General features: G+C 43.6%; 1 protein-coding gene across 8 annotated transcripts in view; it reads right to left on the minus strand.

The window, feature by feature from the left end:
- Nucleotides 1-5: 5 nt before the first annotated feature.
- LRRCC1 (leucine rich repeat and coiled-coil centrosomal protein 1) overlaps nucleotides 6-22202 on the minus strand; it is a 33587-nt gene continuing 11390 nt past the window's right edge. For 4 of the 8 annotated variants that reach the window (XM_059672312.1, XM_059672317.1, XM_059672311.1 and 1 more), the window contains 13 exons: nucleotides 17875-18071; nucleotides 17487-17631; nucleotides 16397-16545; nucleotides 15656-15860; nucleotides 14717-14856; nucleotides 12832-13033; nucleotides 11954-12139; nucleotides 10969-11179; nucleotides 10015-10178; nucleotides 7300-7508; nucleotides 7071-7208; nucleotides 5091-5226; nucleotides 6-2026 (listed from right to left, as the gene is read on the minus strand). In XM_059672312.1, coding sequence (XP_059528295.1) covers nucleotides 1904-2026; nucleotides 5091-5226; nucleotides 7071-7208; nucleotides 7300-7508; nucleotides 10015-10178; nucleotides 10969-11179; nucleotides 11954-12139; nucleotides 12832-13033; nucleotides 14717-14856; nucleotides 15656-15860; nucleotides 16397-16545; nucleotides 17487-17631; nucleotides 17875-18071 — 2205 coding nt within the window. In that variant the 3' untranslated portion in view covers nucleotides 6-1903. The remainder of the gene's footprint in view (nucleotides 2027-5090; nucleotides 5227-7070; nucleotides 7209-7299; nucleotides 7509-10014; nucleotides 10179-10968; nucleotides 11180-11953; nucleotides 12140-12831; nucleotides 13034-14716; nucleotides 14857-15655; nucleotides 15861-16396; nucleotides 16546-17486; nucleotides 17632-17874; nucleotides 18072-22202) is intronic. The other 4 variants (XM_059672314.1, XM_059672313.1, XM_059672315.1 and 1 more) reach the window with 3 other exon arrangements.

The following is a 22202-nucleotide window of genomic DNA, read 5'->3' on the forward strand; positions in this document are numbered from 1 at the left end:
GAGACTCTGTTGACATGTAAAACATTTATTCAACCTAATGAGTGGGGTTAAGTCTATACCATAAAATTATCACTGCCACGACCATAAGCATAGTAACCAACTCCCAAGGTTTCCTCCCACCCCATTATGTCCTTGCTTTCATTCCTGATTGTAGTAGCTTGAGTCTTGCTGGCTCTTTGGACTCATGGTTAAGGCTGTCAACTTGCCCTCCCTGGTGACTGATGGAGTGGGGCAGAGGGGCACCTTTCTTCTTGGCCACAGCCATCCACTATGAAACTCCCATCAGGCTGGGTGGGAGGTATTAGGAGATAGCTATGTCTCGGTGCCTCAGGCTTCTGCTGTTGACAGGTTTAGTAAATGTTCTTCAATAAATGTCTTCACTGCTGTATGCTCTCAGGAGTTTTCAGAGACTAAATGGTATTTTAAAAAACTCTTTGCCAGTTAGTATTATTTTGCTGGGAAACAGGTCCGCAGAGTTCATGTTTCCAATATTCTTTATTTCTTGCAGTGGCTATGAGTTACTGTCTGATATCATTTCCTTTCATCCTTTAACATTTCTTTTCCATTAGTTTGGCTAGCAATACATTTTCTGTCTTTCTTTTGAAGGATAGTTTTGGAGACAGCATTCTTGATTGACGATTCCTGTCTTCCCATACTTCAAATACGTCATTCACTGCCTTCCGGTCTCCACTGTTTCTCATGAGAAGTCAACTGTTAGTCATACTGTTCCTCTGAGATAAACCATATTTTCTTGTTTTCAAGATTTTCCCAACAGTTTGACTATAAAGTGTCTAAGTGTTTCTCTTCATGTTTATCCTAGGATTTATGGAAGTTCTTGGATCTGTAAGTTGATCTTTTTTCATCAAACTTAGGGAGTTTTTAGCTATTATTCTCCCAAATTATTTCTATGCTCTCTCCTCCCCAACTCCCATACACCTCGGTATGTTCAATGCTGTCCCACAGATGTCAGTGTGAAGCTTCCTAAAGTGAAACATGGACCCTCTTTTAGAAGCATTTATATTTTTCCATTTAACTTTTAAAATGTCACTGGCTATTACTTAAAAGCATAGTATTATATTCTCTTTCAAAAACAGTGAGGAGGATAGTACTTAGGTTTTTGTTTTATATACACAGGAACATAAAAGATGACAAAAGTGATACAGTAATAAATGACTGGATGAATGGAAGAAAACAGTTTCCAGTTGCAAAATAAGAATTCTCTTCATATATACAGTGACTAAAGGGGGAAATGAAAAAATAAGGGTGGAACAGTAGTGTTCCTCTGGAACAGACAATGTTTATAAACCTTAAATGTAATCTTTAATGAAAGTCATATGCATTATAAAAAGGGGTCCTTATGAAGGATGAGGAAATGGTGACATGCTTTCTTACGAGTGCCACATCTCTGACCATACAGATCTCAGATACTTTTTGGCTCTTCATATGAGCATTTTGAAAGAATAGAGCTACATAAACTAAAGGACAGCCAAGAAATAGAATTAATTCTTCATCAATACAATAAGGCAATGACAACTATTAAAATAATTTCCCTAATATATCAAAGGCTAACCTTAATTTCCATTTACATATTTAGGCAAAGTGTAATTACCAAAGAATGTATAGTACAGAAACAAAAAGTGTCTTAAGTCTAGTTATTTGGATAAGTTTTTCTAATACACATAATTATCAACAATTTATTATAAAAAGCTACATTTACAATTAAATACTTTTTCAAAAGTCTTTTAAAAAAAAGAATGATAAAAATTAAAAAAAAAATAAAAATCAGAATGAAATGGGTAGAAAGAGACATTTCAAAGTCATAGCAGTTACTACTGTTACAATATTTAATCATTTTTACAATCGATCTGCTGGTCCATTTCAATTGAGTTTGTTCTCAGAACCATCACAAGACCTGATGAATTTCGTTTACAGCAAAAGCAAGATGCTTAATTTTTGCTTCCAGTGCTTTTTTGTTCTTGCAGTTTTCTTGCAGAAGTCCACGCATTTCTTCTTCAACTTGACGAACCTAAATCAAATATAAATTTTACTTTTAAATTTCTTAAAAAGAATCATTTTAAAAAAGCATTCTGAAAGAAAAAAGTCAAAAATGTATTCTTGAGCATTTTGCTCTATTTATATAAAGAGTAAAGGAAACTTGTTCAAATACTAACTGGGAAAACAATGTTTATGCTGTAGACAAAGTACTTACATGTATAGTATCTATTTCTCACAGGTTCTGGTGATGGACACATGGTGATTTATTTAGACTCTATTTTAGAGCTTAGACAATTTGTTGAAGGCCATGCAGCTTCTCAGTAGCCCATCTGGACAGAAAGTCTTCTGGCTTCATCTCTGGACTGTCCTGTGCTGCCATGAGTGCTGAGTCATTCATTCTTCTGGCTTCACGTCTGCACTGTCCTGTACTGCCATGAGTGCTGAGTAATGGATTCACCTTAAACACTAGACCCTTATGGACCTCCTAACTTGACATAACCTCCATTCCCAATGATAATCTACTAGAGTTCCAACAGCATTTCTACAGCTGCTGGTGGTGGTTATAAATTGCCACCTCTGCCCAGCTGGTGTGGCTTAGAGGTTGAGCATCGACCCAGGAACCAAGAGGTCACTGGTTTGATTCCCAGTTAGAGCACATGCTGGGGTTATGATCCCCAGTAGGAGCCGTGCAGGAGGCAGCGATCGATGATGCTCCATCCCCTCTCTAAAAATCAATAAAAACATATTTTTTAAAAAAGTGTTTGAAAAAAATTGCCATCTTTTTGAGAGGTCATTAATCAGTAGAGTTCTCTGTAATTGATACTATTAATTTCTGCTTGAAACTCTCTTTTCTATGATACAGCTCTCCCAAAAGGACTATCACTATGCCCAGCCCTCTTCCTAATCTCTAATACAGCTTTCCTACTCTTTCTCCCCCAGAAAGTTAATATTTCTCCTAATTTAAATTATCATTTCTCTGTGATGCCTCACATTTTTTTTATTGTCACATGTAAGTTCTGGTACCATTTCTTAACTCCCCAACAGATCTCTCTCTTTAATTTTATGTTGTACCGGTAGGAGATCTAAAACAGAACTCGGCATTTTCCTTTCAGCCAAGTACGGGCCTATCCTGATACTTGACTTGGTACCTGATGTACCTTTGCCAAACGCTCAGCGGATCTTAAATAAAACATCTGAAACATCTCTTGATTTGACATGAAATACAGAACTAAGTTCTGAACAAGTTGTACTTCCTTATTCATTGTGATGATTTCCAAAGCCCTCAGCCATCTCTCTTCACAGACTCCTGAGAGTGATGTCCACTAATCATACAACCTTGACTACAACGATACAGAGTATTCCTGTCACTTTCTCTTGTTGGGCTCTTTTCTAGCTGCTGATTTCTGAGTCTCCAATCGTACAGAACATAGTCTCCCCTTATCTGTGGGGATATGTTCCAAGACCCTGAAACCACAGATAAAACCAAACCTCCTCTATGTTACGGTTTTCCTGCACACACAAACCTATGATAAAGCTTACTTTATAAAACAGGCACAGCAAGAGATTAACAACAAAATAGAGTATCTAGAATCTAGAATGGACTATAATAAAAGTCACGTGATGTGATCTCTCTCAGAACATCTTACTGCACTGTACTGCCCCTTCTGTTCCTGAGATGTGAGCTGATAAAATGCCACTCCTGTCCCTGGGTCTGGGACCACCCTGCACTTGCAGTGAACAGCCTGGTTTCAGGGGTCCCTGCTGAAGTCCTCACAGGCTCAGTGCTTTTTGAGCAGCATGCTGCCATCAACTGAACACGTTTTCTGTCCGTGTCTTCCACCCACAAATTTAAAGCCTTTTCCATCTTATCTAAGCACTTACCACACTCTGAGGCTGTAACTTTTGCAGTTTGAGGTACAACAGCAAAACTAGCAGGAATTTCTTTTTCCTTCTTCCCAATTTCACGATAGAAGATTCGTTCTTACTGAAAATTTTAGCAACCTCAGCATACGATTTTTTTCTTTCCTTAAGTCCAGAATGTTCACCTTTCCACTTAAAGGAAGCGCGTTATGGCTTCTCTTTGGCACGTCCAAGTTGCCAGCATCACTACCTCTTGCGCTTTGGGGCCGTTATCAAGTAAAATAAATGTTACTTGAACACAAGCACTGCGATACCACGACATCCATCTGATCCCAAGGTGGTTCCAAGTGACTAACGGGCGGGGAGCACATACAGCAGGGAGGCCCCAGACAAAGGACGATTCATGTCCGGCAGGACAGGGAGGGGCGGGTTTCATCACGCTACTCACAATGGTGTGCAATTGAAAACCGAGGAATTATTTTTGGAATTTTCTATTTTATATTTCGGACAACTGACTGCATGTAACCCAAACCTCAGAAAACAAAACGGCGCGCGTGCGTGTGTGTGTGTGGGGGGGGGGGGGGGGGGGAGAGGGACACGACTATTGTACCTGTTTCCTATTACCACTTCAAAATCAGGGAAAAATGGAATTTCAAAACTGCCCCCTCAGCTAGCAGATCTCACGAGGTGGTGGTGGTGGTGGGGGGCGGGGAGGGGGCACATGAGAATCACCTGTTGAGTTTGAAAAACACTAGTGTCTGACCCCAAACTGTGAATGAAAATTTCAGGGGAAAGCTTAAGCATGTCTATTATTGAAAGCTCCTTTGTCAGGGATAGCAATATGACAAATGTGATAATCCTGGGCCCTAATTAACGATAAAATACTACTTTTTGAGAACTTTCCCACGGGAATGATGGCTTGTGTTTAGCATACTCACTCCTCACCCTGCTCGTGTGCAAGCGAAGGGGCTTCGCTCTGAGGCTGGTTAGGGAGATGGTGACTTTCACTCAGAGATCACAGAGCAGGTCCGCACCAGTATCACTCATGACCTAGGTTTCATTGCAATTATATTCTACAACCTGCCAACATTTTGGCCTGGCTTCATGATAGTTTTGGCAACATTCTTCATATGTATTTGGTCATTAAATCATGCTGCCTTTTCTCTTTATCAGTCTCAATTTATTTAGCTGTAACAATTCAATAATGATAATCAAGTGCAATTTACTGATAGTACCTTTAAATTTGCAGAATCAATATATTTTTGCTTTTCATTTTCCAGATGTATTATTTCAGCGTGATGAGCTTCAACAATTGCCTCCACTTGTTTTTTAAAGGCATCATCCATACAATAAAGCTTTTCCACAGCATCCCTGAAACAGAAAACAAGACTCACATCTTGGTGTGTATAAAAGTTAGGATGCTTTTTCTTCTGAGATGGCAGCTCTCACATTCATATTTCAATGGACACATAAACTCCACTAAGTAGCAAAGGGCTCTCCATCTCAGGAACTCCAGCTACAGGCATCTCACCCTCCAGCAGAGTCAGCCAGCAGCATAGGGCAGGGAACCTCACACCCATTTGTGAGTCTCGCCTCTGAGCTCCTGCTCTGGTCTCCAGCCTGAGTCTGTGGGAAGGGACTGGAAGTACCTTCCCAGGGATGCCACCTTCCCCAGGGATGTGCAGTGTGACGCGTATCTGAAGTGTATACTATGGGCAGGTTTACATTTATACATAGACTAGAGGCCTGGTACATGCACTGGGGTGGGGAGGTCCCTCAGCCCGGCCTGTGCCCTCTTGTAGTCCAGAACCCCTTGGGGGATGTCTGACTGCCGGTTTAGGCCCGATGGTGGGGGGGAGGGGGAAGGGAGGATCTGGCCTAAGCCAGCAGTCGGACATCCCTCTCGCCGTCAGGGACCCCTCACTCCTTACCGCCCACCTGCAGCGGAGGCTGCTGAGCTTGCCAGCCATGAGCCTGGCTTCTGGCTGAGCGGCACTCTCCATGTGAGAGCGTACTGACCATCAGGGGGCAGCTCCTGCATTGAGCGTCTGCCCCCTGGTGGTCAGTGCGCATCATAGCGACTGGTCGTTCCACCATCTGGTTGATTTGCATATTAAGGTTTTATTACATAGGAGGATGTGTCTGATTTCCCTGTGCTAATGCTTAACAGATAAAACCCTAGGTTAATAAACACATTAGTGTTAAAAGTTTAGTACTAAAAGTTTCTTAGAGGGAGAGCCCCACTTCCTTTTTATTAAACTAGAGACCCAGTGCATGAAATTCATGCACGAGTAGGGTCCCTAGCGGCTGCTGGCTGCCGGCCGGGGCCTCCCTTCCCCCTGCTGCCTGCTGCCACTGCTCCCTGGTGGTCAGCGCACGTCTAACTCCCGGTCAGTCGAACTCCTGTCCGTGGGGACAATTTGCATATTAGCCTTTTATTATATAGGATATGAGTGACTTTGTTTAAAAAGTCCACAATGAACACTTTTCTGCTATTGGTTCTGAGCCGAGGACCCTGGGTAGCTGTGAAAGCACAGTGGGCTATCAGCAGAGGCTGCCATCAAACCTTTCTGCAGAGGATAACACCTCCTCTAATCTTAGGGAGTGGAAACACCAGGACACCTGGAATGGAGCCACCACAATGGGAGTCTGTGCATGCTGTCTATACCTCTCTATTTCGACAGGAGATTGATCCTGAAACTGCGTTACATAGTTTCAAGGCTGTCAACTTTATAAACTATTGTAATAGGCCTAGTTACAGAGTTTACAAGCTAAAACCTGCATTTCCTCTAGAGCACTTACAAAACCCACACAAGTGGCCCCAGGAACGGCTTCCTCCCCCTTTGAAATGGGCTCCGGCTTCTCTGGCCCCGAGCCCCAGACAACGTACTCCTCAGAGAGCCATACGAACAGCCAAGCACACTGGCTGCTTTCAGGAAGACAGCATGAAAACAGTAAGCGCAGTAATAAGACAAACATACCTACAGTAATTACCATGTGTCAGGTACTGCACTTCCACACAAACACAGACAACAGACACAGACTTACAGCTCACAACACGGAAGAGGGAACTAGTACCTTCCCTTTATAAATGAAATAATGGAATGGAAATCCAATATTTGGCAAATAACTCCATCCAACATGTTTTTAGCTTTCCCCCATCTTGCCCCTCCCCATTCCCAGATGGCCCCAGTGCCTGAGGGCTTCATGCTTACTTTCGTAGTTCAACACTTTTGTCTCTTTCCGCTTTCAGCTTCCTTTCCTTGTTCTCAAATTTCTCCTTCACTTCCTTTACTTGCATTTCCAGATTACTGAGGAGCTCCCCTTTATCATGCCACTTCTGATTAAGGATACTGACAAGAGAAGAAGGAATGTTAGAGACAGAATTGGTTAGACAAGTTATTAAGCCACAGTTTACTTCTTAGCAGGAAACACAGAGAATACCTGTAAGCTTTTCTAATTTCTTCAAGTTCTAATTCCTTTACTTGCAACTGCTGTTTTAGTTTTGCTTTTCTTTCATTGTGTCTTTCTAGTTTCTCAATTATGTCATCCAGTTGCAAAGATTTTTCGTCAAGTTGTTCTTGAGTACATTTTTGTATTTCACAGATGTTTTCTTGTAATATTTTGATTTGTTCCTCTCTTTCCTGTAAACACTTCAAGAAAAAAGTAAGTACTTTATTAATCCTAGATGTCTCATTTCCTAATTAAATAGGTATGATTCTAAATTATTTTAAAAACTACAAAAATGAATTCAAAGTTCAATGTTTTAGAAAAGATATACAGACTATTATTTAGGGGCTATTAAGAGGGAAAATTTTTGTGCTACTCACACTTTTTATTTCAGGAAGTTAGTGATTACTAATCACACAGAGAGTAGAAGGGAAAGCAGTGCAATGGGAATTCAATTATGTCATTTTTGCATTTGAAAGAATGTTTTCAGGACAGAAAGAAAGAAAACTTTAGGTGGGTGACAGGGATACAGCAAAGACTGATGCTCAAGGGATTAAACCATTTCTACTGCACACACTTTAAATAATGTCCGATTTCATGACTAGTGAAATGTCACGTGCAAACAGACCTCACATCCCCCAGACTGAGGTGGACTTTTGCTGTGTCTTCTGTGCTGTGGGTCAGGCACCAGGAGGGTCAACCCGCCTGAGGCATGTGCCATGTGCAATGTCTGCTGGTCCTGCACGACCTGCTGTGCACCAGCACGGGGCTGTGGGTGTGAGCGTGGAAGAGGGTCTTATTTTTGCCCCGATTCTCCCTGCCCCACTTGCCTCTCATTCCTCTTGGGAAGAAGATGGAGGCAAACAAATGCTGGACAAGTCTACTTTAGGGCGGATTCTCAGTGTCACACAGAACATGGTGCAGCTCCTCAGGGTGTGACAGAGCTAAGGATTCTAAGAAAGGTAGTCAGGGAGTCTTGACTAACAGCTGCATAAGCCTTGAACTGCTCATTTTCTCCCACGACTCCCTGAAGTACTTAGGCGTGGGCAGCCTTCACACACGTTATCCAGAACCCACAGAAGCCATGAAAGATTCTTATGAAATAACCCTCTTAATAATCAGAATATCACTGCAGCACCAGGGTCTCGTGCTCCATGTATACTGAAAAGTACCAAAATAACATGAGGAAATAGCATTTTAAAGAATTTCTGTTTCAAACTTCCATAGTCAGAAGCTAACTAGAGAATCTACTCAGGTGTAAACATCAAACTCCAAAATTTGCATTTTAAGTCATTGCCCCTTTAAGTTGTCAGTCAGGTTGACTTTGCTGCTGAAGAAGCTCTGCCCACCATCTGCACGTCCTCAGGCTGAGGAGGCGCCGGTGACTGCGGATAAGTCCAGCACAACGACCGGCTAGACCAAATATCACCTGCGTTGCCTTGTGGAATTTAAATGCAAACAACCAGTCTTCCTGATTCTTATTTACCTTATCAAAAGACAATAAGCTTGGCTAGATTTTTAAAACAAGAAAAACAGCTTACAGCTAAAACATTTCAGTAACTATCAGTGCAGCTTGGCATGTGTGAAAGATATTTGAAATACGGGATATACTGAGACCAAAGTTTCAATTGGGAGAACACCAGTATCACTGGTCAAGAATACAATTCAAGCAGTCATACCCCATCTAGCTATGGAGAAAGCAACATGGGAGTAAACAGGGTTCTTCATTTTCTGTACTTGATGAAATTAGGAAGTTTCTTAAAAATGACTAAGGAAAAAAAAAATATTAAGTGGTTACAAATTCTCTAAAGATTGAGGTCCTAACTTTATGGGCGATAATCCCATTTAGAAGTTTCTTTAAAAAAACCTTTTCAGCCAGCTGGTGTGGCTCAGTGGTTGAGTGTCAACCCTTGAACCAGGAGGTCATGGTTCGACATGCCCAGGTTGTGGGCTGGATCCCCACTATGGGGGGTGCAGGAAGCAGCCGAACAGTGATTCTCTATCATCACTGATGTTTCTATCTCTTCCTCTCCCTTCCTCTCTCTGGATTCAATAAAAATATATTTTAAAAATTTAAAAAAATGAAAACTCCCTTTTCAATTATTTTTACACTTTAAGAAGAAAAGTTTGGAATTTAAGTATGCTTTAGTGCTCAAGACAATCTTCAGAAACTTTCTCTGGAGATTTTCTACATGCTGAAATAAGTGATTTTGTTAGCATTCTCTCAGGCGGGCCCAAGTAAGAAGAGGTGGGTACAACTGGCACATGGTGGGCTCGGGATAAGCATGAATCCTGCAATCTAGTCACATACCTTCACCTACAAGAGAGTAGGTTTGTCATAAGTTTGAGAAGTGAGAGCAGTATTGAAAGATATTAAGCAATGCTTGAAAGGATATTTTAAACATATAAAACGTTCATTTTCTTGTGGTTCCTAACCCTTCATCAAGACTGTTACTAGTTATTTCAAAGGGCAGTAACAACAGTCTTCATAAAACCTTGAAGTAAATGTAAGTTCAAGTCAATAAATGAATGCCACGTATCACCTTTAAAAGCAAAGGGGAAAGTACTGCAAAAGGAACACATGATAACCTGTCTTAAACTCCACAACAGCTGGACTCGCACAGACAAAGCATTTATTGGAGACTCCACTCTGATCCAGATTCTCACACCTGCCATATGCCGTCTTCCCAAAATAAACGCCAAACTTACAGCTTTTAATTTCCCGATGGTCTCGGTTTGGTCCTCTATGATTTTGCACTTAATACGCAGCGTGTCGCTGTCTTGCTCGTTCGTCTTCCGCAGAGACTCGTTCTCTTTGCATAAACTTTGGATCTGCGCCTCCAGCTTCCCACGGTCCTGGGCCAGACAGGATCCTGGAAAGCAAACACCACGGAGGCAAACTTAGGAGATGGAGGGTTTGTCTCTTATGAACATCGAATTCCACAACGTGTAACAGCTGAGTACAGAGGAAAGCTGGCTACAGAAACGAGATCTGCAAGAGCACACAGATTGAGGAGGAAAGGGCCAGACACAAAAGGCACATCAGCCCTGTGCTGTGTGAAGCCCTGAGCCACAATCGGACAAGGAGTGACAGGCGGTCCTATCTAACTGGTCAGGATAATGCACACCCACGGCCAGACCACGCGCGATATCCCGTGTAGAATGACAGGTGAGCCACGCTCCGTTACAGCCAGCACAGGAGTGAATCTGGTGCCCTACACAGCCACCTCCGCTGGGCAGATTTCGGGCGGAATGGACGGAGGTAGGTTAACCTAAGCCGATGGTGGTTTTCATCCACACACCATTTAGCATTTCTCCATGTGTAACAAGCTAACTGTTAGCAACGTGTTTAGAAAACTGAATGCGGCATCCGTATGAAACCATGTAAAATTACTGTATGAGAAAGAAATGTTTTCAACAACTTAATTCAGCACTAGCATGGGAAAGGTAGACCTGGTGAGAAAAGTAACCCGTTATACCACCAGGAGGAAAGCCAACCAGGACTCAGAGCGGCGCCTGGTACAATAAGTCACTTCCTGTTTCTGGGAGGTGGCCCTGACCCTGGGTCGTGGGGCAGGAAAGCCCTTCCTTGTTCTCTCCTATATACAGATCTGCTCCTTTAGCAAAATGGGCTAGTTTCCCTTTGACATTTGAGAATTTTACCCTGTTGTGCCAGCTCCTGTCCCCACACTTTTCTCTCTGTCCTGAGACCGTAAATGAGTGACTCCTTGGCTGCGAGCTCGGCAATCAGCTGGACTTTCTCGTGCTTGAGCAGCTCGACCTGGATGCTCTTCTGCTTGTCGTCTTCGATCAGGAGCTCAAGGGTGTTGATCTGATTCTGTATACTCCCCAGACATGGGAAAACGCAAAGCAGCTGTTACACAATGCTCCTATTCCTACCTTCTTGCATTTTATCTTAAGAAAAATGTTATTTAAGCAAATACCAAGTAAATGTTCCTCAATTTTACATCAGAATAAGTTTTAGTTTTATTAACTAAAGACACATGTAGGTCAGAAAATGAAGTCAAAGTTTAAGAGGCCACTCCTCAAACACTCTGAATTTTATTCTAACACCCTAAGAGCAACCACACCTGTAATATTCTAAGTTTCTCAGCATTTATATGAGTCACCTAGAGCTTCAGTCGCCAACCTTTCGGACCTCATGGACCACCAGTGGTCCGCGGACCACCGCTTGGCAACTCCTGGCCTAGAGGTCACTTGCAGAAAGGAAGTTCTCTTGGCAAAATATCCCTACTGTTTAAAATGGCGACAACAGACATTAATTTAGATTATGTGTGGGTATGTCTAAAAAACCACTGCTACAAAAGTTAACACCAGCAGCCCGCATGCTATTTCCCAAAGCTCAGCAATCTGAGCATCACCGTCACAACTTCTTCTCTCGCTGGGCAACGGTATACTAGCTACTCAGTTTCCTAGTTAATTCACTTATTATGCTTAAACACTATCTTGGCGTATGTAGTGCACTCTGGTAAATTAGCTAACCTCCCAGTTCTATTACTTTTCAAACATGTCAAGTACATAATTAGTATTATTTAAAAGTTCAACATTGTGCACTTCCTAAATCACTGCAGGCATTTGGGAAATGACATAGCAAACAGAAGGAGAACACAGCGTTACAATGTCTTACCTGCAAGTTTGTTGCTGTTTCGTGTTTCAGTTTGGAGACTTCCGCAAGCTTTGTCTTTTGCTCCTTCACCATGCAGGCCAGATCTTTAATTAAAGAGGAAGACTCGTTTTCTTTCCGTTGAGCCCAGACAAGAGCATTCTTGCTCTTTGCTAACTCAGTTGCAACACTTTCAAAACCATCTTTAACCTATATTTCAAAATTGCATTATAAATAGCAGTTCTCCAAATATTTAGAAAATAATTGTTTCTGGAAACAACTTCTTTCATGTTTATTTTAATATATATATTTTTTATTGATTTCAAAGAGGAAGGGAGAGTGAAAAAGGGATAGAAACATCAATGATGAGAATCATTGATTGGCTGCCTTCTGCATACCCCCTACTGGGGATCGAGCCTGGAACCTGGTCATGTGCCCTTGACCGGAATTGAACCCTGGACCCTTCCGTTTGCAGGCCAACACTCTACCCATTGAGCCAAACCGGCTAGGGCAATTCTTTCATGTTTAGAATCTCAGAGGTTTAGCAAAATAAAGTAATGATAGCACTCAGTGCTGCTGTGTGCCACCCGGAGCACAGCTGTGCTCAGCACGAGGCAGAGGCCTCGGCCAGGGTCTGGCTACAATCCCCGCCCTAGAGCCACAGGGGAGAACCCAGGTTCCCGTGCTCTGCGCCTGACCACCACAGTCTGACTGGGCTTTGGGAACAGCAGGGAGAGTAGTGGTGATCTCAGTGCGGACGCTGGGACTCCAGGAATTTAAGTGATCTGCTTAAGGCCATACAGCCAACATGTCCACAGACCTACAACTCTAAAGTGGGGTCCTCTTATCACCCCATATCTGCTGGTTCTGTTTTCAATAAGAACCTAAATGCCAATTCTTACATCTTTAAATCTTCTGGCTTCGAGAGTTAAAGCAATACGAAATTCATTCTCCAAATCCAGGTACTGCTGATTTAATGTGTCGATTTTTTCTTGGTATCCTTTGATCTCTTGCTCATGCTTTGCCTCTTCTTTTGCCACTTCCTTGGCTATGGCTTCCTGGAACTCAGAATCACTGAAAAATGCCCTTGTTTCAAGTTCTTTCCTGGAATGAAAAACAAACAACAATCACAGAATGCTGTTCCCTTGGAAAGAAAAACCTTAAAGTTTATTAAATATTATATAGTCCCTAACTGTCCTCTAAGATGAGCTCCCTACCTTCAAACACAGAAACTGCCAGGACAGAGAAGGAATGAGTTTTCCTTGACTGTGCTCAGCGGGTGGGATCAGAGGCATGGCCCTGGTGTAAGTTCCCAAGACATTCAGGCCCACTGGACGGCGCCAGGGCTCCTAGCCGCACCTGTAGCTCTCCCTCTGTGTGCCTTCGGCTCTGAGTCTTTGACATACAATAAACGCAGCCTGACTGGTACTAGTGGTTGGTTAAGGAAAAAAAAATCAGTTAAACTGTGAAATTATTCACCAATCTTTTTTGATATAAGGCCAGTTTTTTCTTTAAATGTGAGCTCATTCCTTTGTGTTCACCACTATTTTTTCTTGAATAAACCATTAATACAAAATCCACTATTTCCAGTCTGGGTTTCTTTAAACTAGAACAAGATGCTAAAAAAAAAAAAGATATGTAAAGGAAACTAAGTACAAATTTATACATTGTTTTTGTTTTCCCTCAATCTTTTATACCTGTCCTACCCATACATAGGATGCCAATTTCCCCCCAAGCATCAGTATTTAATCTCTACATGACGTCACAGAATTGGCTGGGGGCAGCCGGAGACAAGCAGCCGAAAGTGTTCCCATGGCTGGGACTCAGAGCAGGGCGCTGCACTGAGGCCCGGGGCTCCACTGGCCTGCCACCCTCCTGTAAACAAGGTTTTAAGGGAACACGGCCACGCCCACTGGCTTAAGTCCTGTCTGCAGGGGAGGCAGTTAGCTGTGGCCTGCGAAGCCTGGAACCCTTTCTTTCTTTTTTTATTGGTATGTTTTTTGATTTTTTAAAGAGAGAGGAAGAGAACAGGATAGAGAGATGGAAACAGATGAGAAACATCGACTGCCTCCTGCACGCCCCCCACCGGGAATGGAGCCTATAGTCTGGGCATGCGCCCTGACCAGGAATTGTTCCTGGGTCAACGCTTAACCAGAGCACCACCAGCTGGGCTGGGATCCTCTCTATCTGGCCCTTGGAAGGACACGTTGATTAGCAGCTGCTCCACAGGAGTAAAGAAGCACGGAGCACGGTGTCACTTGGAGATCCAATAAAACAGGTTTTGCACATGCCAATGACCAACTGTAGGTTGGATCTGCAGAAATGCAGGAAGCTTCCAGGTAAGTGCCCACACCTCAGTAAGTCATCTGTGTCTGTGAGCTGCCACTGCACTAGGAGGGGACCCTACCACATACACAAGCAGCCCCTCCCATGTGCTCTGCAACTAGCCTCCCACTGCTCAGTCCTGGCTCCTGTTTGTGGAGGGAGATGGGAGGGGGTTAGGGGGAGGAGGAAGAACCAAGCAGCTTCTTTCCTTTGCTTGACTGTCCCTACTGCCTAGTGCGCTTTCATTTACCTGTGCTCTTTTTTAAAAAAATATATTTTTATTGATTTCAGAAAGGGAGTGATAGAAACAGTAATGATGAAAAAGAATCATTGATCGGCTGCCTCCTGTACACACTGGGGATCGAGCCCGCAACCGGGCACGTGCCCTGACTGAGAATTGAACTGTGACCTCCTGGTTCACAGGTTGAAGCTCAACCACTGAGCCACGCCAGCGGCGTTTACCTGTGCTCTTGCTCCTTCAGTGCAAGAAGCTCGTGAAGCTGCTGCACCTGCTCCTTTTCTTGTTGAAGGGAAGTTCGAAGTAAGTTAATTTCTCGGTCGGCAGCCGCCGCCTTGAGCTCTACCTCTTCGATAAGCCGCATCTGGGGACAACACACAATTTTAGTACTTAAGACCATAACTCCCTGCTTCCATTGTCAGTTCCCCAGGAAAAGTGCCTTCTAAATAACAAAACCTAGTGCCCAAACTGACTTTCAAAATGTCCTAGGTCCGTGGTTGGCAAACTGGGGCTTGCGAGCCACATGCGGCTCTTTGGCCCCTTGAGTGTGGCTCTTCCACAAAATACCACGTGCGGGCGCGCAAGTACAGTGCAATTGAAACTTCATGGCCCAGGCGCAGAAGTCGGTCGGACAGTTTGCCGACCACTGCCCTAGGTGATGATGCTGTGGTCACATCAGGGACAGCCCTGGCAGCAGCGACACTCGCTTTGTCTGCTGCTCATCTCATCCAGATCAGAAAGTGTGAAGTGAGGGACCTTGAGATCAAAAGAGAAACAGACACACAGAGACAGAGAACAGACTGGCGTGGCTGTCAGAGGGGAGGGGGGTTGCAGGCCTGAGTGAAATGGGCGAAGGGATTAAGAGAAAAATATACAGATGATGTATTATAGAACTGAACACTTGAAACCTATAGAATGTTATTCATCAATGTCACCCCAATAACTTCATTAAAAACAACAACAACCCTTCAGCTGCCCCAGAGAGCCTTTACGTCCTGGCTCTGGGAACACAACCTAGCAACCTGCAACACGTCCACCAAGTCTTCTGATGGCCTTGTGCGTGCAGGAGCCTTCATTCAGTAGCTCCACAGCTCACTCGCCTCCGGTCGACCGGACAACCAGAGCGCTTCCCCGGAGCCAGGCTGCCGACGGGACTGCAATACCTGTGCCATCTGCTGCTGCCCTTTCTGCCGCTCCATCTTCTCTAACGCTCTCTCCAGGGCTCTCAGGTGCCGGATGTGATCCTCTTGCTGGTCTCTCGCTTTAATTAATTCAATGGTCAGTTTTTTAATTTCATTTTGAAGTTTGTGAACCATAACTTCGAGTTGCACTTTCGAATTTCTCTCTTTAAAAATAATCTCCTTTAACCTAAAACAGAAACCAGATGCATATATTACTCATTTAAAGAGAAAAACTGTAGTCAACATCAAAGGTCACAGTGGAGAGGAAGAATGCAGTATGTTTCAAACTCTCACTAGATTAAAAAAAAGGCTGAAAATCAGAGTCCCTGCCCCTCTCCCACCCCTGAAGCTAACACTGTGCCACAAGGCACAACACACTTCCTGGGTGAATGAAACGTCATCGTATGTGAACTTCCTTCGCCAGCAAGCTCTGCTGAGCCATTGGTTTCAGGCACTGTGCGGGGTGTGGCCCTCCTGGCCAGCAGGACAGAGGGGTGCAGCCTGTGCCTTCCAGGAGCGCTTGCTGGTCCTCACTCGGCAGGTGTATCCATCTACCTGACCCCTCTGGCTGAGCCCAAACGAATGGGGCCTGCATTCTTTGTTCCGAACAAGCTGCTGAAGCACTAATGCTTTAGCCACAACATGGCTCTGATCTCACTTCAGCCGGCTGAAATGGAGGGTTCCCGCTGCGAGGTCATGCTCCAGGCTGGGCCGCGCCCTTACCTATCTGTGGTGAGCAGAGCCAGGCTGTGGATGTCCTTCTTTTCGTTTGCATGTTTATGCAGCTCATCGATATAATCCATGAGCTTCTTTTCAGCTTGTTCAGCTTTCCACCTCTTCTCTCTCTCCTGGTCTAGCTGCTCAACAAGTATCTGAAAGAAAATAATAGTGCTGTGTGAACTTGGAAAAATTATCTTAACTCAATTTTCTCATTTATAATATGGAAATAGCAGCACCTCATTCAGAGGCTGTGGGGAGGGTTAAACAAATTAACGGAAGTGAAGCGTACAGACCGTGCCAGGCACGTAATGACCACTCAGGAAAGATTAGCTACCATCACTGTCATGACAATGACTATTATTTTCCTCAATTATATTTCAAGCTTCTGTACTTGAAAAGAAGAGGAGGAAACCAATAGCACAAAAGGTGTGAAACAGTTTAAGAAGTAATTATATTATTGGAAGAACAGCGACATCACAATCAAAACCAGAACTTCACAAGTAAAATAAGGGCAAGTTAATAAAGCTATAAATCAGTCCACCAAAAATTCTTAACAACATGAGATTGATTCTGGCAAATATTGAAGAATTTTAAAATTTTTAAATGCCTCTTAATCTGGAATCCATGGACCCCTAATTGGGTTTCGGGAGAGTCCTGAAAACCCTGAATTAGCACGCCTGTGGTGCGTCTAAGGGCAGACTTCCCTGCGAAGCCCCAGATTTCCTTAGACACGTGGGTGTCTGAGAGCCAGAAGTTAGGAAGCACTGCCGGGAATAAGAACGTGAACATTTAGACAGGCCGTCTTCTCCACAGGAAAGGTAACACAGGGTCTCACTGGAATCTGATTTAAGTAAGTGTGTAATTGCCATCTCTTCAAAAATTACACAAATAACAACATCACACATCTGGAAACCAGGAAGGAAAAATAATTTCCATCACTCCAATAAAAACACACACAATACTTTTTGCTAATAAAGTATTAGCACTGTGCAGGAGTGAGGATGTATCCCAGCACTATTTTTCTGGGACTACCTGTATTTAAACTTAAACCCAAGATCACTTGCATGCATTTCTCTTGAGTCTTTCTCCCTACCCGGTAGGTGTCCTCTGGGCAACTGATGTTCACTTGCATCAGCTCAGTACTCGGCTCCTCAACCTCCTCCAGTTGGCTACAGTTCGCCAGAGAGGAACATACGTATAAGTCTTTAAAGAAAGGCTGCTTCATTTTACGACTGTAACTGCAAAGAACAAAACAGAAAATAACCCAGAGAATGTGCAGTGTTTATATTTTCCACAACTGAAGGACACTCTATCCCAGAGAAAGGGATGGTTCTGTATAAACGTACACGGACGCACAGAGCAAGTCTGAGCGGCAAGGCTGAGAGCCTGCGGCTGCTGTTAGGCAAGTAGAGAGCTTGAGGAGGAAGTGCAGTAGTAACTTGTGTGGGCCTTGTCTGAATTTCTAAATCAGAAATAAGTACCTTATGGAAGTGTTGCTGTTTTTGTTGTAGTGCTTAATAGTCTGAATTGTTTTGGAATAATATGGGATTTTCGATCTTCGAGGAACTTTTCTATTGCATTCTTTTCTGTTGCCATAGTCACTTTCAGAAGTTATATCCATGTCTCTTTTCAGTATCAGGTCTTTCTCGGGAACATTATCTATTAAAGAGCTAGAAGTCTAGAATAAAAAACCAACAAGGTTTGATTCGGTATACAAGACTAAAATTTGAAATCTCCTACACTATGATGGGCTCTACAAGGTCAAGGGTCTGTAAAGTCAGAAAGCTTGGAACTAAACATGGAAAATCAGCTTCTGGTGTGGACAAGTAAGCTCCTATGGGTGGACTCTCTCAGGTAACAATTATAAACTCTGGGAAAAATAAAAACAAAACAACAAATAAAAACTACTTGTAGGCCCTGAGAAATGAACAAATACAAGCTTATTCTAGAGCAGGGGTGGGCAAACTTTTTGACTCGAGGGCCACAATGGGTTCTTAAACTGGACCGGAGGGCCGGAACAAAAGCATGGATGGAGTGTTTGTGTGAACTAATATAAATTCAAAGTAAACATCATTACATAAAAGGGTACGGTCTTTTTTTTTTTTAGTTTTATTCATTTCAAATGGGCCAGATCCGGCCCGCGGGCCATAGTTTGCCCACGGCTGTTCTAGAGTAATTGACACATGGGAAAATAACTAGACGGGGTGCTTCCGTCTCTGTGGTTTTCGCCTGAGGATATAGCCTGAGGATGTAGCCCAGCAAGCACTGTGCAGGGGTGAGGATGTAGCCCAGCGAGCGCTGTGCAGGGGTGAGGATGTAGCCCAGCGAGCGCTGTGCAGGGGTGAGGATGTAGCCCAGCGAGCGCTGTGCAGGGGTGAGGATGTAGCCCAGCGAGCGCTGTGCAGGGGTGAGGATGTAGCCCAGCGAGCCCTGTGCAGGGGTGAGGATGTAGCCCAGCGAGCCCTGTGCAGGGGTGAGGATGTAGCCCAGCGAGCGCTGTGCAGGGGTGAGGATGTAGCCCAGCGAGCGCTGTGCAGGGGTGAGGATGTAGCCCAGCGAGCGCTGTGCAGGGGTGAGGATGTAGCCCAGCGAGCCCTGTGCAGGGGTGAGGATGTAGCCCAGCGAGCGCTGTGCAGGGGTGAGGATGTAGCCCAGCGAGCGCTGTGCAGGGGTGAGGATGTAGCCCAGCGAGCGCTGTGCAGGGGTGAGGATGTAGCCCAGCGAGCCCTGTGCAGGGGTGAGGATGTAGCCCAGCGAGCGCTGTGCAGTGGTGAGGATGTAGCCCAGCGAGCGCTGTGCAGGGGTGAGGATGTAGCCCAGCGAGCGCTGTGCAGGGGTGAGGATGTAGCCCAGCGAGCGCTGTGCAGGGGTGAGGATGTAGCCCAGCGAGCGCTGTGCAGGGGTGAGGATGTAGCCCAGCGAGCGCTGTGCAGGGGTGAGGATGCAGCCCAGCAAGTGCTGTGTGGAAGTCCAAAACTCAGGTACAAACATCAGGCTTTGGGGTCTATACAATCAGAGGACAGCGCAGAGATGGCAAGTGAAGGACAACAGTAAGCAGCCCAAGAGACAAAGTGATACAGTTCAAGTCAAAAACAGGGACCCTGGAGGCTGCTAGGGACATCGACTCTCCACAGCGTAACATCACAATATCCAGAATGACCCAGCAACACCCAGCCCAGGAGCAGCCAGCCTCACTACTCCCAGGAGAACAGACAGGCAGTGGAGGGGGACCCGACTGTGCTCAGTGGCCTAAAAAGTATCCTCGTCATGAATAGAGAGAAAAAAGCTCAGCAGAGAAACAGAAATTATTTTTAAAAAGAGGAAATTTCACATTGGAAAAGTACAACGTCTGAAGTAAAAATTCCCTGGCTGAGCTTCACAGAAGAATGAGGTGACAAAAGAAAGAATCAGTGACCCTGAAGATGGCACAGTGGACATTATTCAGTGTGAAGAATACCGAGGAGAAAGTTAATAAGATGTCCAGTCTCAGAAAACTGTGGGACAACGGCAAAGAGCATGTAGACTCTGAATAGAGAGGAGAGAGAATGGGACAGAAAGAGTTGAAGAAATAATGCCCGCAAGTTCCCATACACGGGGTTTAAAATGCTCAGAGAAACAAACCATCAGCAGGACAGACATGAAGAAACCCATCCTTAAGCACAATGCAGCCTAAGTGCTGAAAACCAAGAGTAAATACTAAGAAAGTTGAAGGGAAACTGGCAAATCCAAGTCAGAGTTGGACGTTTAACATCTTGCATGCAACCGACAGAACTGCAAACCGTGAGGAAGCCAGACTCCCGAGGTGCCGTGCAGCTCCCAGCCTGAGGCCACAGCTGCAGACACACACCCTGCGGGAGGCCCAGATGACAGCCACCGAGACAGGCGTGCTGGCCAGGGAACCCTCGTGGAAATGGCCCGGAATGGGCTCTCTGAAAAGACAGAAGTAAATGAGACACTTGTCGAATGTGGCTAATGCAGTCTTTAAAGGAATATTTACTGCTTTGAATGATTAGGTTAGACCATGTCCAAAATCAATAACTTAATAAGCATTTACATTAAGAAGCTAGAAAAAGAAGAGTAAATTAAAAGTAAGTAAAAGAAAAAATAAAATGTAGAAGTTGATATTGTGGGGGGAAAGTAGATAAAATGAACAAAGTTGATTTCTGTAGAAATCAACAAAAAGCCAAGCTAAACTGAACAAGACAGAACAAAGAGTGGCCTTTGAATTATGTAAACATTGAATTCATCATTAAGAACCTCCCAGGCCCAGGTGATTTCACTGGTGAACCCTACTGAACATTTAGGGGAGAAATAATTCCAGTCTTACAAACACTTAGAACACAGAGCAGGAGGAACAGTTCTCACCTCATTTACTAGGCAGCTTGCCCCAAACATGAAAACCAAAGACCCTACCATGCAAGTATAAACCAATATCCCTCATGAGCAAAGACATCAAAACCCTTATAAAGTACCAGCAAAATGAATCCAGGAATATATACAAGAGATAATATATCGTGATTAAATGAGGCATACTAGTATATCAAGAATGCAATGTTTATCATCTGAAAATTAATCAATGTAGTTCATCCTATTAACCCTTTGAGTGACAACCAATATCCTAGGAACTATGCTAAAATTGCCAAGGCATTTTTGCTGATTTTACAGCAGTTTAGGAAAAAAAACTTCATAAAATCGTAGTACCTGTAAAAAATTAGGCAGATAAATGCCAGTGGTCAATTTTAGAACTACAAACATTCGGCATCGTAAGTAATCTGCACTTAGGTGCCATCTGTCAATAAAGAGTGAACTACTAGCATCTAATAGTGATGCTTCAGGAGGAGCGTGATAGTGCTCCTGGCACACTTAATAAAGAGTAAAAAAATCAAGATTATTTCAATAGATGCAAAAACATTTGATAAAAAAAATTCAACACCATCAGAAAATGCTGAACAGAAGTAATGGATTTGATACAGGACATTTATGAACAACGTACCACTAGCATCACACTTCATGGTCACAGAGAGAGCACTCTGGGCCAGGAGGCGCCCACCTCACCATTTCGTTCAGCACTGCACTGGAGACCTCAGCCGTTGCAATAACGCAAAAGGAGCAGCACAGAGATCAGGGAAGAAGGAAGAAGTCTGTGGATGATTGTTTATGTAGAAAATCATCAGCAAGACATAGAACAAGGACTAGACTAATACATTCAGCAAGGTGACAGGACACAAGTCATGTACACAAAAATCAACCACACTTTTACGTACAAGCAGCAATCAAGTGGGACACAAAACTACAAAAGTTGTTCAGTTTACAAACAATTATAAAACAAAATTTAATACAAAATTTTATACAGATGTGTAAAACTTGTATGTTGAAAACTACTGCTGAGAACAATGAAACAGACCTAAATAACAGAGATAAGTTCACAAATTTACGACTCAATATTAAGATATAAATTTTTCAGAAACAGACAAGCTGATTCTGAAGCTTAAAGAAATGCAAGGAACGTAGAATACCCAACATAATTTTGGGGAATAAAAAGAAAGAATTGTAAGACTTACATTACCAGACTTATAAAATTACTACGAAACAAAAATCAAGACGGTGTGGTTTTGGCATAAGATAAAAAACAATAGAACAAAGAAACAGAAAAAAGGGACCAGAAATAGAGTCTATAATTTATAAGGTCATATAATTTTTAATTTTATGTATTTATTTTTGCTTGGTTAATCCTCACCGAAGATATTTTTTCCATTGATTTTTAGAGAGAGTGGAAGGGAGGGGGGAGAGGGAGAGAGAGAAACATGAT

Source organism: Myotis daubentonii, chromosome 17, assembly GCF_963259705.1.
Source record: "Myotis daubentonii chromosome 17, mMyoDau2.1, whole genome shotgun sequence".
In the NCBI taxonomy this organism is placed as follows: domain Eukaryota; kingdom Metazoa; phylum Chordata; class Mammalia; order Chiroptera; family Vespertilionidae; genus Myotis; species Myotis daubentonii.